Below are 17265 nucleotides of genomic sequence, written 5' to 3'. Positions count from 1 at the left end.
TGTCCAAGCTTGTTTTTGTTTCTAGCTGGGAAGCTGATATCTTCAATAAAGAGGAATGTCAGAAAAAAATAGTGTTGAGCAGCAGTTGGAAGGCTCAACGTGGGAGGTAGAAGAGCAACATATGGGCTCACTGAGCTAAGCAGGGATGAGCACAGTATGAAAATTGCAAGGTGGTAGTAGTGAGGGAGAGAGAGGGTGGAGAACAGCACGGAACAACCAGGAAAACATGCAGTAACTTAAAATAAATGCAAGGAAGGCATCTCAAGCCTAAGAGATGGGAGAAAGGGATGGAATCGTCTCCTTGCTGCTTTTGTGCCTCTGTTTTTGCCCTGTCTGCTGGTTGCTCTTTGTACTTCAGCTCTTTGGGCCCACCCTGACCCGGTGGCTGCAGCGCTGCCTCCATGGCTCTCCCTGCTGGGTGCCTGGCTGGGCCCTTGGGAGTTCCATGTCAAGCTCTGCTGTGCAGCCGCCCTGACCTGAGGTGCAGCTTCTGCCTTTAGTCCTTCTGTCCTCCTCCAGGTGACTGCCCTCGGGGAAGGTAGAATCAGAGAATCATGAAATCAACCAGGTTGGAAAAGACCTTTAAGATCACCAAGTCCAACCATTCCCCAGCTCTGCCAAGGCCACCACTAACCCATGTCACTGAGGGCCTCATCTACACGGTATGTGAACGCTTCCAGGGATGGTGACTCCAGCACTGCCCTGGGCAGCCTGTTCCGATGCCTGAGCACCCTTTGGGGAAGGAATTGTTCCTAATATACAGCCTAAACCTCCCCTGGCACTGCTTGAGGCTGTTTCCTCCTGTCCCATCCCTTGTTCCTTGGGAGCAGAGACCAGCCACTTGAACAGTTCTCGGGCAGGTGGGGGGCTCCCATTTCCAGATTTGCAGGTGTCACTTTGTTTCACCTAAACCCTTTCCCTCTTCACTAAGGGGTAACGGTGTTTGACAGAGGTGTGCAGGGAGTAAAGCAGTTGTGTGTTAAGAGGTGGGTGCCTTTCTGCAGCCTGTGGGCCAGTTGTGGGGTCACTGCTTTTCCCCATCACATGGTCACCCACCCTCTGCTCAGCACAAACTGCTGTAACACCTCTTGAAAGGGAAGCAAACAGTTCATTGTCCTGGTGCATCTCTTCCTCAGTGAGGGTTGGTGGCTCACTGCAGGGCCTGGGTGGAAATGGCGGCTGCCAGAGTGACTCTGTTGTGGAAGCTTTACCTGTGCAGGAATGCCTGCCCTAAGCTTCCTGCAGTTCCTCATTAAATACCCATCTCGTGATTTGGCAAATAAGCTGATGTTTTCTGGTTTTTATAAATGCTATTTAATGTTAATAGCATTTATAAATGCTATTAACACTCAGCTTTGTATAATGGTTGTGTTATAGCTCCTGAAGCGCCTCCACCAGCCTGGGCCTCCAACACTTTCCCAAGCACAGTGCTGTGGTTGGGTCAAGGGATTTTGGGTGTCCCACAGCCGTAAGCTCAGTAGGCTCTGCTCCTCCTGCCCCCCTGTCTTCCCTCTTCTGTGCTCTTCTCTTTACACAGCTCCTGAAGGTACCTCCCGCCCTCCAAAGCTGTGCTGCCCTGAGCCACGCAGGGGCAGTGAGTACCATCACATGCTCCCTGTTGTATCAGGAAATGGAGGTAAAGTAGTTGTTCTGCCTGGTACAACTCAAGGGAGACAGGAAGAGCTTTTGTATGATAGAAATAATACCCCCTCACAGTTTAGGAAAACGAATTATGGATCACACAAGCTGACACTGTTATAGTGCCACCTCTGGAATGGCAGAACAGGCAAGGCAGGGGGAGCACAATACATTTTGAAATGTGAGGGCATGGTTTTAGGGGAGACGTTAACTTGCCCACAGCTAAATACAGAGTTTTGTGCCTGTTAAACTGAGGAAAAGGGTCTTAGGGTGGCAAGGGCCAAAGTTAGCAATGACAGCAACAGGGAGAACTGTGTTTAGCCATGATATTAACAGGGTGTATTTGAGACTGAGGTGTGGTCCTGGGGCTATGTTCCACCTCCAGCTTCAGATGGGAGAAGAAACACAGTGCCTATTTCACTTGTGCTTCTGGATATAGTTTCTTTCATGTACATATGCATGTGGCCACACCAAGTGTTTGTATGAGCCTCGAGGGCTCCCCCAGCATCTTTCAGCCTGGACCTCACTGCCCTCAGGTGCTGCTGGGGTCTCGCAGAAACTGGATGTCCCACAGGTCAGTGTACCTGCTGCAGTTAGCCAGGGCTGAGGGCGTCAGCCCATCCTTGACTGCATTCGGATGGCTCTTCTCCTCTTTCCCCTCCCTGCACTATGACAGAGCAGGTTGCTACAGCAGGAATGCCACCTTTACCCAGTGTGCTGGCAGCACGCTGCCACTGAGGCTGGGCCTGTTGCTCCTGGGCAGTGCTGGGTGCAGTTAACCAGTCCAGCCTGCCACCTCTTGGGCCAGAACTGCCCTTTCGAGGCAGGGAAAATGGGCTGGGAGTAGGTTACTGTGGCTGCTCAGAGACCATCCGTAGTCCTGCATGCAGCTTCTTGATATTCTGAACCACAATGAGCTCTGAACAACTCTCCTCATTAAACTATAGCTACTGCCTGTCACTGGAGGAACAAACCAGCAGCTCATCTATCATAATACTGAATTTTAATTGAAGAAAAAATAATCTTCCATAATGGCATCTTCTGCGTCCATGAGAATATTGTGGTTTACAAGCCAGGCATCCTGCAGCCCCTGCCAGGAATTGTTTCATAGCAATTCTCTCACTTCCCCCTGTATTATGCAGCCTCCCAAAAAGCCTTTACTTACCTTGCAGCATCTCTGTACCTGTCACATCCAAACCCCACCCTTTAGATTCAAACTGTGACAGTGGGGTGTGATGAGAAGCATTTAATAAAGCTGGAGCTGTATCTTAACACAGTGATCACTTGGCAGGGACAGTGCCTGCCATGTGTCACTTGGATACTTCATTATCAGTGTGTGGTTCTTTGGGATTACGTGGTTTTATATAGCCAAATAAGGTGGTGCATAACTCTGGGGTACAGAGAGAATATAGAGCAGTGCAGAGCTATAACTCTGCATTCCCAGGCTCAAAACAAAGCTTTGATTTTTACCTATCTTGCAGCGTGATGTGGCTTTCCGTGAGGAAAGGAGCTGCACGAACACACAACTCACAGGGTTTTCCTTTTTTTTTTAATAAAATACTATCATGTTCATATCTATACAAATAATTATTACAACTATTAAACAAAGTATTACATTTAACAATAGAAATCTCCGAACTCTGAACAAGATCATGGTTTGGGATATTTACACCTGAATGCAACACATTTGTAAAAAGCTGTCAAAATAAACAGAACAAGATCTTATTTACAATAGGAAGGTGATGTTCCTGTTCATTCATTATAGATTTCTACTGCAGAGTTCCTTTTTGCCATTACAAAATAGTAAGGACTTTCCATGGGGCTGTATCCAAGCACTTTACAGCTGTATAAAACAGAAGCACAGCAGAAAACTCTGGACTGAATATAAATAATTCATTGTGGAGGGCAACAGCATCTTTGATTAATCTCCTGTGGCAAAATCCATCTTTGCTTCCCTTCTCACAGTGAGCAGGCAGGAACAGGGCTATGACCCACTGCGAGCTTGGTTGTTTCATGTTGGTGATTGCCAAAACCAGCAGCACATATTGCAAACTTTGAAACCTGCTGGTAAAAATAGTTCTGCTGAGACAGAAAGAAATGCCTTTTTTTAAATTTTATTTTACATTTATCTCCTAAAAACTGGTATCAGTGGATAAAAAAATGGCTTCTGTGTAACTAAAAGCAGGGCTTGTTCACAGAGAGAAGACAGTTTTGTATTGCCGTGACCAAAAACCTCTGCTGAATCTTTCACTGGTTCACAGAATAACTTGCTTTTAGTGTGACCAGAGGGAAGAAAGTGTTGGTGCTCTGAGGTTTTCCATTTACTCTAGGGACTGCAAAGGCAAACACCCTCACAAGCAAACCTGTGTCTGCACTGGCACTCCTATCCTTGGGGCTGCTCCTTGTGCTGGATCAGTGGCAGCGGGAGAAGGGAACAGCAGCAGTAGGTAACTTGTGTTACATGACAATACAGAATGGAGCTCCTTATGTCACTGTATGAGAAAACAACACAAATGTGACCAATTTCGTATAAATAGATTCAATGCTGCTCTGCCTTTCCAGTCCAAATGAGAGCGTTATAAAGTGATGAGCATGGAACTTATTTGGGGACTAATGAAAGATCATGGCTCTCAGCACAGCTGACTACACTCAAGTCATCCAGAAACAGCAGGAGTTTGTGGCCAAGTCCTCGAGCCAAGGCTGCACAAGTACCTCTGGATAAGGTGAAAAGACAACAGGAAATCTGAGATGAGGAAACAACCCCTTTCCTCCAGCAATGCCTCTGCAGTTGCCCTGCCACACGACTGATTTCCTGCAACAGCAGCAGTCACCAACCACAGCAGCAGCACAGCTTTAAAGTGCAGTAGGAAATGTGTCCAACATGCATTCAGGAGGCTCTGCACTAGCACAGCGTGAGTTTATTTATCAGGGGTGCTCTTCCACCTGGGCAGCAGCATAGTGACTGGAGCTGGGAGCAGGAAACATGCCAGTCAGGCTCAGCCACCGGCTCAAATCAGTTCTTAGAATCCTTACCTGTCCTTAACTGAGGTCCTTTCTCTCACTGAAAGGGTAGATAACGTTAACACATCACTTTTCTATTGCCTGCTTGCAACTCAGTCTGACTCTGCTCTTACTCTCCCAGGCTACTTATGGGATTAATCAAGGGCTACACTGGCATACATGCAATCCAGCAAATAACTTTGCTATTGTCCGTTAAAGTCACTTAGGCCAAGCTGAAAGCCACAGCTATGCCACGATGGTGGCAGTCTCACTCTAGAGGTAGCGCTCTCCCTTCTGCTGCTGATTTTGCTTAATTAAGCAGTACTGGGTATTTTTACTTCTTCAAAGTTAAAACAAACCCCCACTTAGTGTAAGTAACCATCTAAAAGGTATTATGGAAGAGAAAATGCCATTCCTGGGCTAACAAGTTGCAACTAAACCCACAAGATCTTTTCCAAATATACCTTGAGAAACAAAGGGACTGTTAATTGCCAGGTTGGCATCACAGATGTTTGCTGAAGAAAATGTATTTGTATGGTGACAGTTTGACAAACAAACTTCACCGCTTCTCCTGGCATAGATGAAGGGAAGGTGAACCTTCCTTAACATCATAACAACCCGATACTGAAACACAACAGCTTCAGGGGTAGGGGAAAGGAAAAAGAAAAGAAAACTAAAAAGAAAGAAAAGAAAGAATAGTTTCCACTCAATGGTAAAGATGTTGCCATCGTTCTTCTTCCTGAGAGCAAGAGGCCAAAGCTCTGGGAAAGGGCCAGGAGATGGAAGCTGAAACACAGACCTGTCAGTGGCACAATCTGACCTACAAAGTAAATGCAAGACGCCTGGTCAGTGTGAAACAGGAGTGATTAGTTTATGGTAAAGAGGAAAACCAAAACAATTTCATAATGAAAAAATAACCAAAATTACTTAACATCAGATTTCCTCTCTTTTGATGTGAAATACCCACTGTTCCTCCTGAAGGCATATAAGCATATCAGCATGTGAGAAGCTGAAATCTGTGGCAAACCAATGAGTTGCTCAGGGGACCTGACCAGATTAAGCATTCAAAGACCATCTTGGACAGTCAACTAGACCAAAAGCCTGCGCAACAGAGCCTGTTTGTCTTTAATTAAATTGATCTAAGAGGCAGTCATCACTGTAAAGAACAGAGTTCAGACCATTTGTTCATAGGAGGCTCTCGCAGCTAGCTCTGCCTAGCTTGCTTCTCAAAGCAGTGTTCCTGACCCCACATCAATGCCAGACAACCATTCAGCATCAATTATGGCACACAAAAAGACTCACACTGGTGTGTGGTTGAACTTCAATAGCAATTGCCATGTTCAAAGAGGGTAAGGAAATGGTATTTCTCCATCCTGGTCTCAGCAGGTTTCAGAGGAAGTCCTGGGAAGGATGACAAAGCGGCGTGGTGATGCCACAGGAATCACCATGCCCTGTCACAGCAATGTGAGGTCCAATCCTCTAGGAAGACTGACGGGCCCATGGTCATTACTTTTGAGCCACACACCACAAAATGGTGCAGTTCCTGCCAAATCTTGGTAGTCTCTGTATCACTGCAGTGCCTGCGCTGTGATTACCTGCGCTATAGGCATCCTGGGAATAAGGGCACTCTTTTTCAGTCGTCTTTCTGAACAGAAAAGAGGCTCATGGAAGTGACTGACACAGTTACTGCCTCTTCAGAAAATGATGTACAACATTAACAAAAAACCAACCAAGCTAAATCCCAGCTGACCTATTCTACTGTGAATACTCAGGATCACATTTGACCTCGCTATAACACCAATGAAATGAATAGTAAAATCAGTATGAAAGAATAAATATATAGCATAGGCTAGACAGTTTCAGTTGGAAGGGCCCTCCAATGATCACCCAGTCCAACTGCCTGACCTATTCCACGCTGACCAAAAGTTAAAGCATGTTGTAAGGGCATTGTCCAAATGCCTCTTGAACACTGACAGGCCTGGGGCATCGACCACCTCTCTAGGAAGCCTGTTCCAGTGCCTGACCACCTTCTCAGTGAAGAAATGCTTCCTAATGTCCTGTCTAAACCTGCCCTACTCTGAACCATTCCCATGTATTCTATCACTGGATACCCGAGGGAAGAGCTCAGCACCTTCCTCTCCACCTCCCCTCCTCAGGCAGCTGTAGAGAGTGATGAGGTTGCACCTCAACCTCCTTCTCTCCAAACCAGACAAGCCGAAAGTGCTCAGCCCTCCTCACAGGACTTGCCTCCCAGCCCTGTCACCAGCTTCGGTGCCCTCCTCGGGATCCATTCAAGGACCTTCACATCCTTCTTAAATGGTGGGGCCCAGAACTGCACCCAGCACTCGAGGTGAGGCCGCACCAACGCTGAACACAGCAGCACAAGCACCTCTCTTGACCTGTGGTTGCGCTGTGTTTAACACACCAGGATGGGGTTTGCCCTCTGGGCTGCCCGGGCACCCTGCTGGCTCCTACTGAGCTGCTGCCAACCAGCACCCCCAGGCCCTTCCTGCAGGGCTGCCTCCAGCCACCACTCTCCCAGTTTGTACTTGTGCCCAGTGCTACTGTCCCAGCTGCAGCATCCGGCATTTCTGCTTGTTCAACTGCCTCCCATTAATCACTGCCCAATGCTCCAGCCTAGCTACATCCCACTGCAAGGCCTCCTGTCCCTTAAGAGAGTCAATAGGACCTGCCAGTTTGGTATCATCAGCAATCTTGCTTACAGTGCATTCATCTTCTGCATCCAGATCATTGATAAATACATTGAACAGAACTGGCCCTAAAATTGAACCCTGAGGAACACCACTGGTGACTGGTCACCAGCTAGATACAGCTCCATTCACTATAGCCCTTTGAGCTCTGCCCTTCAGCCAGTTCTTCACCCAACACGCCATGGATTAGCTCATCCCACAGCTGGGATCTGCACAAGCTGGGCAACTTGTGCAGAAGGATACTGTGAGGGACAGCATCAAAAGCCTTATTAAAGTCCAGGAAAACTCCATCCACCACCTTCTCTTCACCCACTAGGCAGGTGACCTTATTGTACAAGGATATCCAATGAGTTAAACAGGACTCTTCCTTTGTGAACCTGTGCTGATTGCCTTGGTGACTGCACTGTTCTTTTAATGCCTTTCAATAGTACCCAGTATAGTCTTCTCCATAATTTTTCTAGGAACTAAGGTTAGACTCACAGCTCCATAGTTCCCCAAGGTGTTTGTCTCTCACACCCTTTCCGTAGATTGGAATAACACTGCCTAGCTCCCAGCCAGCAGGGACATAACCAAACTGCCAAGACCTTTGGCAGATGATTGAGAGGGGTCCTACAGTAACATCCACTATCTCCCTCAGTACTCTGGGGTGAATCCCATCGGGCCCTGTGGACACATGAACATTCAACTGTTGCAACTGGCCTGTGTAAGTTCACAAGCTCACTCCAGTTTTCAAAGACATCATGAAGCAGAGCAGTTTTCCCAGCAGAGGAAACTAATGTGGTACTACATGAATGTCTGGAATGACAAGCAGGATTAACAACCTTATATGAAGTCCTGGAAGCCAGGGCTTTTTGACTACTTTGTCCTGAAAGCCAAATACACCAATGCACACACAATGCCATTTAAAGAGTGCAAGAATGACTGTTTTGCTTCCCTCCTCAAGCTCCAGATGAGTATGTAACACACAAGGTAGCCGCTGCTTCAACACCCCTGTCTTTATCATCCAGAACTAATGGAGCCGCTGATTGCTATGGAACTCACTTCAAGGCAGCCCCTTTGGAGTTTACTGTGCTTGGGAAATCAATTTGATCAAGAGTCTCATCAGGTAAGATCCAGACCCGCAGTTCCCTTGGTTTGAAGTTGCGGGCTGAGCGTCCTTCCTGACCCTCCTGCTCCACACAGGCCAGTTGCTGCCATTCAGTCAGTAGCCACACTTTGGCAGCCTGTTTTACAGTTGAACTTAGGCAAGCTGCCTTGTGTGAAGTGAAATAAAGAGTCAATCTATTTAAGAAACACAAAGAACTGATGCACTGCTTGGGTTTTAGTGTCCTAAGATAAGCTTCATCTGAATTAAAAAGTGATTCCCAATTTGAATCAGAGCCATTAACTGCAGGAAAACATCAGACCGCAGGTTACAAGCGCAGAGACATTGTCAGGATGGACTACAGACACAGTTCAATTAATTAGTATGCTAAAGCTTCTTTACTTTCCTGGATAGGTATAAAAATACTTAGCAAAAACAAGGCCTGGGCAGTCAAGCTACGGAAAAATGTTTATCAGGTCCCTTTTTGTGGGTCCTGTTCTTGGAAATAGAGGAGTAACCTCCTCTTTGCCTTTCAAAGAAAGAAGAAAGTCCCCACAAAAGTCCCAGGGAGTCTGCTCTCCACTAGGAGAGGCTATGGGGAAGAACCTGTGACAGGTTCCAGGAGCAGCAAGACCATGCACTGGTGAGCAACACACGTTTCAAGCTTACTGTGCCCAGAGAAGAGGCCCCAGAGCAGTTTTTGCCACTCCCTGGCTGGCAGGGGGAGGATTGCATACAAGGAAACCTGAAATGACTTTGTTATTTGAAGGATCAAAGCCAGAATGGTATTTCCAAGCACATAAAAATAAGAGACAAATACTACTGCCTTGTTTGAAGAGAAAGCACACTGCAGAGCCATTAAATAAATAAAACTTACCTAGTTTTTCCCTTTCCTTTAAAAAAAATGGGACTGAAATTTGTCTCAGTACTGGAGACTCAGCCAGCACTCATGCATTCACTCCATCTCTCATGCACATCCAAAGCACCCCCCTTCCCAGTAGTGCTCAAATCACATCTTCCTAGCATGCAGCATTTCAGTTGTGACCTGTTCATGTTCCTCACCACCAGCCACGACCACACAGGTTTAGACAAAAGGTGCATTCAAGTGCAGAGTACTGATATTAACTTGGGCTCAATCCTGTCAGCAAGATCCTATCAGCAACGTTATGTAAAAGCTGTGTCCCCAGGGGTCCCTGCTCATTCTGCAGGATGCCACAGGCTCAGTCCTCATCTCATGTGCTACCTGGTACAACAAAGGGCTGCCACTCACAGGAACCAGAAAGCTGGTGTCTGAGCAGGGGCCAAAGAAAAGGAGAGGGGGTAAAAAAACCCCAGACAGACATTAAGAAGGTGCTAAACAAGGTACAAAACCCACCCTGAGGTAACTTGCAGCATATGAACGCTGAAATGGCAACAAATACAACTGCTGTCTCTGCTGACAATGCCAAAAGGAGTCATGAGCTACATTAAAACATTGACCGCATTCAGCAGTAACTGAAGCCACTGTTAGAAGAGATCCAAACAAAATTCTTTTTAGAAACAGAAAGTCATGGGTTAAAGAAATCTGAATTTTCTAAACCACTGTTTTGAATTGCTGGCCATGGAAACACACACTAATTTTTGCCAGGTGAGGTCAGCCTTAAGTCAAGTGCATGTGACAAGCTTCAGGCAGCCAAAAGCTGCCCAACAAAATGCCTTTACCTGTCAATGCTGGGCTAACACAGCCTTGACTTGTGCAGAGGCTCCTGAAGATACTTTACAAAAGGGAAGAGAGAAACCCAAGCCACTTCCACGTTTGTCTGTAGTTTCAGGTAAACACAACAGAAACAAAACCAAACCTGTACCATATATCCCGTCTTCCATATAGATGCTCTCACTCCACGTGTTACTGAGGGTGGCCCTTACCCCGGAACAACTGGACATCAAACTTGATTGTTGGAAAATCAACAACCAATATTTGCACAGCTCTCAATGTTGCATCCTTACTGTTTACAAGTAAGCATTGCTATAGGCACTGGTGCTTTAAAGTTAGTAAGGTGGATGGAAATACAGTGTGTATATAAATACAAGAAGTACCCATATACATACATTTAGGCAAATAAACAGTGATGCTACGAATGGTCTCTTCAGGGATGCCAATAAGATCCACTTTCTTCTTCTTAAATACATAAACAACACATCAGACTAGAAGTCAGTCTATCAGTTTTCATACAGCTGAGCTGCAGTCATGACCTAGAATATGGCTTATATTGTGGGCAGGTCGGTTTGAGGACTGCTTGGAAGAATCTGAAGCAGATGTGTTTGCGATGGACAGCAAAGGCGACATCGCTGAACCATCCGGAGGAAGAGCTGTGGCTATTTCTGGAAACAAAGACGTTAAGTTAAAATTGGATAAGTGCGATGTGTTGGTCATGTGCATCGGCGGCATATCCGGGAGCAAAGGAAAACTGGGCTGAGCAAAACCAACAGGCCTGGGAGGAGACAAAATGGATCCAAATCGATTGTTTAAACTTCCACTACTCGGCTTCTCTGTGGTTGGGTTAGGAAACATCTGATTGGGAAAGTAAGGGATAGAAATGTCATTGGAAAGGGTAGGATGGGCAGGAGAGTACGGTGGATAGAAGGACGGCAGAGTATTCTGAGGATCGACCGGGATGAGAGCTGGCGTTCGAGTGGCGCTAGGCTGAGTGACTGGTGGGATGAAAGAGGCGTTGGCATTTATCGGTGGATTCATGCCACCCTCCGGAATAAAAGGGAACCCAAAATTCTGAGACAGAGTATGTTGGTCAGGGGCTGCATTGTCATTAGACACTTGAGGGCCATCAGACATAAATCGGACAATGCTGCCTCTCTTTTCCATGGCAGACTGCTGCCGCCCAAGGATCATACTGCTGCTGGTGGACAGGGGAAGATGCGGAAGACTAGGGTCAAAGACATTCCCATGTCTTTGATTTCCAGATCGATTCCTTTCAGGCTGACGTATTTTAGAACCTCCATTATCTTGCAGAGGGTGCCTCGAGCGCTGAGCCACCGAAGAATTTGGCTGACGAACAGAAGGTTGCCCTTGCTCGCCGTTCCCATGAGAAACTGCAGGGTGAGGGTGGGTTGGCCTCACAACTCCGTGCATGTTGCTAGAAACAGGCGTATTCATGTGGCTCTTAGTTCCATGACTGTCCGTCATCCTCATCGGATTGGACTTCTGCACAGAGATATTTGGGCTCGTATTGCGACCCTGAATATCTCCCGAGGAAGAAGAAGTTGAAAAAGGAATATTCAAAGAACTGTTCCTTGTGTTAATTGCACCAATAGACATGTCACAGCTCTCCCTGCTCTGGCCATCACCATCTCTTCGGATGTGGACGCTCTCTCGTGCCGGGGGACAGTTGTATTCAATTGTGGAGGAGGCGCCACACTGTGTGTTCCTTTGATGTTCTGGGATCGATCTTTGGCTTCCACTAACTTGATCTCCAAGGTGAGGGGCAAGTAAACTCTGCATAAAGCTTTGGTGGCATGTGTTTTCATTTTCCCTCGAAGGCAGGGTATTTCCTGTGGGAATACCCTGCACTGGCTGGTAGGGCAATCTCTTCTGTCTCTCTATGGATGGCCCAGTATTTTGACTGATCCGAAACGCTTGCGACTGCATGCCCCTGAGGGATGACACAGAGTTACCAATTTCGCTGTTTCTTGAAGCCTGTACATCGAAGTTGCCCGTTGGTTGTTGGTTTGGTCCAGCTGGCTTAAACGTCTGACAATCAGAAAGCCGCTGCACATCTGAGCCAACGGTATGGTCGACAGATAAGCGGCCCTGCATATTATGAATCACCAACCCTTTATTTCTAGAAACATCAAGGTAGCTCCTCATTTCAAGCTGGTCAGGAACCCGAGGGCCTTGAAGAGATATTCCTATTCTCTGTTCTGAATTTGAGGGCGTCTTCCCAATGAGTGCCTCAGCAGAGTAGCTGGAAACTCTGTTCCTTTCCTGCCTGTGAGGGGTGCACGTCATATCTGATGGTCTGGTTACGATACTTGCCTGGGACACCATTTGCTGCTCTAAGCCCCTTGAAGTCATAAGTCTTTGCATCTGATTATGCCCTGACACATGTTCAGAACCTGAACCTTGCTGCCTGCTGCTAACATCTTGTTGCTGTTGATGCATAATATCCTGATTTATATGGCTCTGGGGGTGGTTATGATGGTTTCTGCTTGTTGCAGGATTTTCACAGTTCTTTTCAGGCTGGGAAGCTCCAAAGTGCTGCTGCATCTGCTGCTGCATTTGCTGGTGGTGAGGATGAGGCTGACCACCTTTTTGCCGTGTCTGGTCACTTCCGTGGTGTTTTGCTGTAGAGAAAGTTGCGTGGCTTGCGTTCCCTGGATGAGATTTCGCTTCTTTTGCATCTGCACCTCCTGCTGTATTGTTCGCTGTTGGTGGACACCGTGGGGTTGAGAGTGGACTGAGTTTTCCCCGTGCGTGACATGGTGCTGCAGCTGATACAAGTGGTGCCTTTCCCTTAACTGACCAGCCTGCTGTTGCTTTAAGTATGGATGATTACTGTGAAGGTGAGATATGCCTTGAGCAGGAACGTGTTGAATTGGCTGCAAGTGCTGCCCTGCCTGGCCTTGCTGCTCTGAAATTGATGGTTGAGAATTGCACTGAACTTCAGTTTGCCTCAGAGCTGGCGTTACGAAGTTGCTGTTAGGTGGGAATAACCTATTAAGGCCATCGGTGTGCCCTTGATTGCTCACTGGCACCACCGAATTGGATGAATTAGGGGGAATCTGACTGACCAGCATTTGCGTTTGATCAGCAATACTCTCTGGTGCTCGGTTCATCAACGCCATCCCTTCAAGCCTTATGGGTGTTGTCTGGCATTGCTTTTGCCTCTTCGCTGTAGAAAGCAGAAGGTCATCCTGAACAGCCCGCTTGGCAGAGTCTTTACGACCTTCATGATTTTGCTGCTTTAAGTGTGATTCCTGCAGCTGGGAAGCCTGCATGGTGCTTGCCCTAATAGCGTTCAGTTGTTCCTGAGCGTATTCGCTCATCATAGCAGGTCCTGGAGACTGATTAACATATGTGCTCGATGGAAGGGAGAGGCTCACAGTTGCAGGGACTATTGCTGGCTCTGAAGACTGGGATAAACTTGAGCAACTCACAAGTGGATGGACAATGCGACTCTGGTGTATTAGATTATTCACACTTAAACTGGTTATGCTTGGTGACTGGGAAGAGGAAATCTGCAAAGAAGTGTTTGATGTTTCCACACCTCCTACAGAGCAGCTTGGATTTTCAACCTGTCTATCGACGTTTGTCTGGACTGTATCTTGAGCACTGAACTTGTTTGGTGTTGCTTCCAATGGCCCAGCATTGTTTTCTTTCACTGGCTGAGCTTTAAAAGGCTGTTGCTCTCTCTCCAAAGGTGCAACCTCAGTTGACTTAGAGATGGCATCCCTCATGTTAACCTGTATTCCTCCGCCACCTTTCTCAAGGTTTTCCTGGTCAAAAATAGCTCTTGCTGCAAGAGCTACAATGTCAGTCTGTTCTGAAAATGTGCAGCTATTACATGTACTTGTTGAGGTGCTGCTAGTGATGTCTTCTCTGGTGGTGTCTGGCAACATAGATGCAACTGAGAAGCCTCGACTGCTGCCAGAGCTAGTTGACATCGGGGAGTCTGCCTGCCTGCTAGCGATAAGGGAAGCACTGACTACTTCCTGATCAGAAATGCAGGAGTGATGCTGGGAGAGAGCGTCACCTTCCGTGTTCATTAGCAAGAGTTCCTGCTTGTCGGGCAAATCCACATTTGATTCTGCTGATTTAGAGTTTTCCATGGGAAAATTAGAATGCTCCCCCTGAACGGCAAACGAAGAGGTTTTTTCCACAGCTGTTCTTTCTTTTGTGAGGTCAGACAGCATTTTGGTTAGACCCTGTCCTTCCAGCAAGTCTGCATCTTGCATCACTGCTGAGGAATCCTGCGCAATGCTGCAGGGCTCTGAAACCGTTCCTGCCTTGGAGGGATGACCTGCTGTGCTGCTCTGTGCTGCTGACGTCCCAGCAACCTGGGGATGTGCTTCAGTACGAGAGGACATTAAGGTGCTGGGGGGGGTCACGGGGCTTGGGAGACTCTGAGGAGGCAGAGTCAGTTGGTGGATGGTTCGGAGATCCTTGGGCCTGCTGGTGCGGAGCATCTTTGTCAGCTGGTGGGACCAGTGGTAGCTGCTCTGACACCACGGACTCCAGCAGCGAGGAAGCGGGTGCCTCTGCGGAGCTCAGCTCAGGGACAGGGCAGGTTTTCACTGCCTGCTCAGAGCGCGCGGTGTCTTTGGAAGGACAGTCAGGAACACCGACACCACTCGATGCTGCCGCACCACTTGCCTGTGATGTTAAAGCTTGTGATACTGCTGAAGTGGTTTCAAGCAGCCCCTCACCATTTGAATGCTTTGCCACCGTTTCCACAGCAGTACAGTCCACCTTCCCTGCATCTTTGCAAGAAACTGCTGGGCAGGACACTTTAGTGGTGACTGCTTGGTGTTTTTTTGTGCTTGGCTTTTTGTTTGTCCTTTTGGACTTTGCATTGGCTGGCAAGCCAGCAGCCGCTTTTTTTGGGGAAGCATTTATTGAATTGGATGCACTAGTTAATACCGAAACCTCTGCAGGTACTGAAGTTGCCACAGAAGTTGGCAATGACACACAGTTAACTGTGGCAATCTGGTTACTGACAGTTGTGGGATTGGGAGGATGGTTGAGAGACAAGTGTAAGCAGCTCTGCCCAGCCATTTGTGATATGCTCTGATTGAGGTTAGCTAAAGCACCAAACGTATTGAGGGCAACATTGGTATTTGGATCTTCGCTGGTGGTGGGTTGAATAATTTGCATAGGGGCTTGATTGGAAGCTCCAGATGAAGACATCACAGGCTGCAATGCAAAGAGCTGCCCGTTTAATGAGATAGTTTGAGGATGTTGTTGATTGGACATCGTAACTGAAAACGTCTGCGTAGAGCTAGAAGATGGCAAAGACGACGGTCTTGGTAATATATGGACAAGGTGTTTCCCTCCAAAAGTCTGTGGAAGAGACACATTTTGTATGGAGCTGCTGGAGTTTGCAATTGCAGTTGGCCCATTCACGGGAACTCTCACAGAAGCAGAGGGCTGGGCAGAGAGGAGGGGAAGAGGATTCTGGTTAGCAGCTTGTATAATGACAATTTGCTGACTAACAGTTTGGCTGGGAACTTCAGCTCTCACAATCGGAGGGCACGGAGCAGGGTTTGGAGGCTGGAGAATGATGACATTCTGGTTAGCTGGTGCTCCTGTAACAGCTGCTGCGACTGGCTGAGCCATCTGAATCACCTGCATAGCTGAATTTAATGGAAGGAGATTTCCTGCAGCCTGAGTTTTAACCTGTGGCTGGCTGATTAATGGCTGCATAGGTAAGGGTGGGCACGAGGGCAAGGTAACTACAATCTGTTCAGCTGCCTGTCCATCCCCAGGCAGAGAAGTATTCAAACTGATACTTGCAGTCAAAGGCCTGCTGTGAGCAGAAGATGCAGTACCAGCACCATTAACTGGCTCATTTAATACTGCAGTCATTATACCAGATGGTGTTTGGCTTAGTGGCTGAACAGTATTTCCAGCTAGCTGCAAAGTTGTCCATGTGGTCTGTGTGTTTCCAGCTGAAGGCATCCGTGTAAGGCTACTCATGTTTTTCAAGTCTGAAGTGCCAACACCTGAAGAGCCTGAAAAAGACCAGCAGTTCTCTAGGGAAATGGCAGGCAGAGTGCTTATTGCCGTCGCAGCCTTAACTCCTGCTGCTGCAGAAGTCACCGGCATCCCAGCAGTACTTACTAAGTCTGTACTTTTGAGGACATTTACAGAGGAAGAACTATCTGCAGCAGACAGCCCCACAGATGGCACACCAGCTGTGTCTGTGGTTGAAATGACACAGCTTTCCTGAAGGTCACTCCTAGAATTGTGTGTATCTGAGCAAGCTGCATTCACTTGTTGAATTTTGGAGGCTTCCGTAGAGGCACTGGAAGGAAGGCTGATTCCCTGGAGGAGTGTTTTCTTAGTTAATTTAGTGCCCTCCTCATCATTTTTACTTTTGGGGAGATTTTGATCATTCTGTAGTGCATTACTTGAAGAACACTGGAGTTCCTGTTCTGTTCCAGATTGAGATGCGCTCTGCGAGCCAGTGGTAGCAGTGGTAAGCACGCCTCGCTCATTCTCCGGGGTGGAAAGCTCAAGAACATTCCCTGCTGGAGCTGTCTGAGCAGACACCACGGGAGAAACTGTAGTTTGTGACCATGGCTTATTTTCTGTGGGGTAAATACCAGAAATCGTCACAGGAGTCACTAGGTTGCAAGTTCTCTGGACTGGCACAACATTGGCTGTTTGCTTTTGTAAATTATGACCAACATTAAATGTTATTCCCTGGACAGATGCTCCCTGGTTATTTCCATTGGGTTGACTCCCATTTGAATAGACAATGATGTTCTTTTGAACCTGATCACTGGGAATAACAACTGAGACCTTGGCATTTTTGAGATTTCCCTTCCAGTGGATTGTAGGGTCATCATACAGGCAAATATCATTTGCTTTCAGTAGTTCAATGTATCTCCCGTTCTCCTTTTGCAGTTCATCCAGTTGTTTCCGGAGTTTTTTTATCTCTTCAGCTACAAAACAGCAAGAGCACTCCATTACATCAGCACCAGAGCAAATACTAGGTAATGTTACCACATGACTTGCACAGTAAAGACTATGTAGTATTGAACTGTTAATTATGTATGACCTCTTCAAATGGGTAACATAATAAAAATGAAGACTCTTATCCTGATAAGCCTCTC

General features: G+C 47.2%; 1 protein-coding gene across 1 annotated transcript in view; it reads right to left on the bottom strand.

The window, feature by feature from the left end:
- Positions 1-3165: 3165 nt before the first annotated feature.
- The window catches only part of USF3 (upstream transcription factor family member 3), a 30459-nt gene continuing 16359 nt past the window's right edge, over positions 3166-17265 (bottom strand). The window contains 3 exon segments of the mRNA XM_030471960.1: positions 3166-12771; positions 12774-14538; positions 14540-17094. Coding sequence (XP_030327820.1) covers positions 10640-12771; positions 12774-14538; positions 14540-17094 — 6452 coding nt within the window. The 3' untranslated portion in view covers positions 3166-10639.

Source organism: Strigops habroptila, chromosome 2, assembly GCF_004027225.2.
Source record: "Strigops habroptila isolate Jane chromosome 2, bStrHab1.2.pri, whole genome shotgun sequence".
NCBI lineage: Eukaryota > Metazoa > Chordata > Aves > Psittaciformes > Psittacidae > Strigops > Strigops habroptila.
Note: the sequence above shows the minus strand (reverse complement) of the source record. Positions and strands in the feature narration are given on the sequence as shown.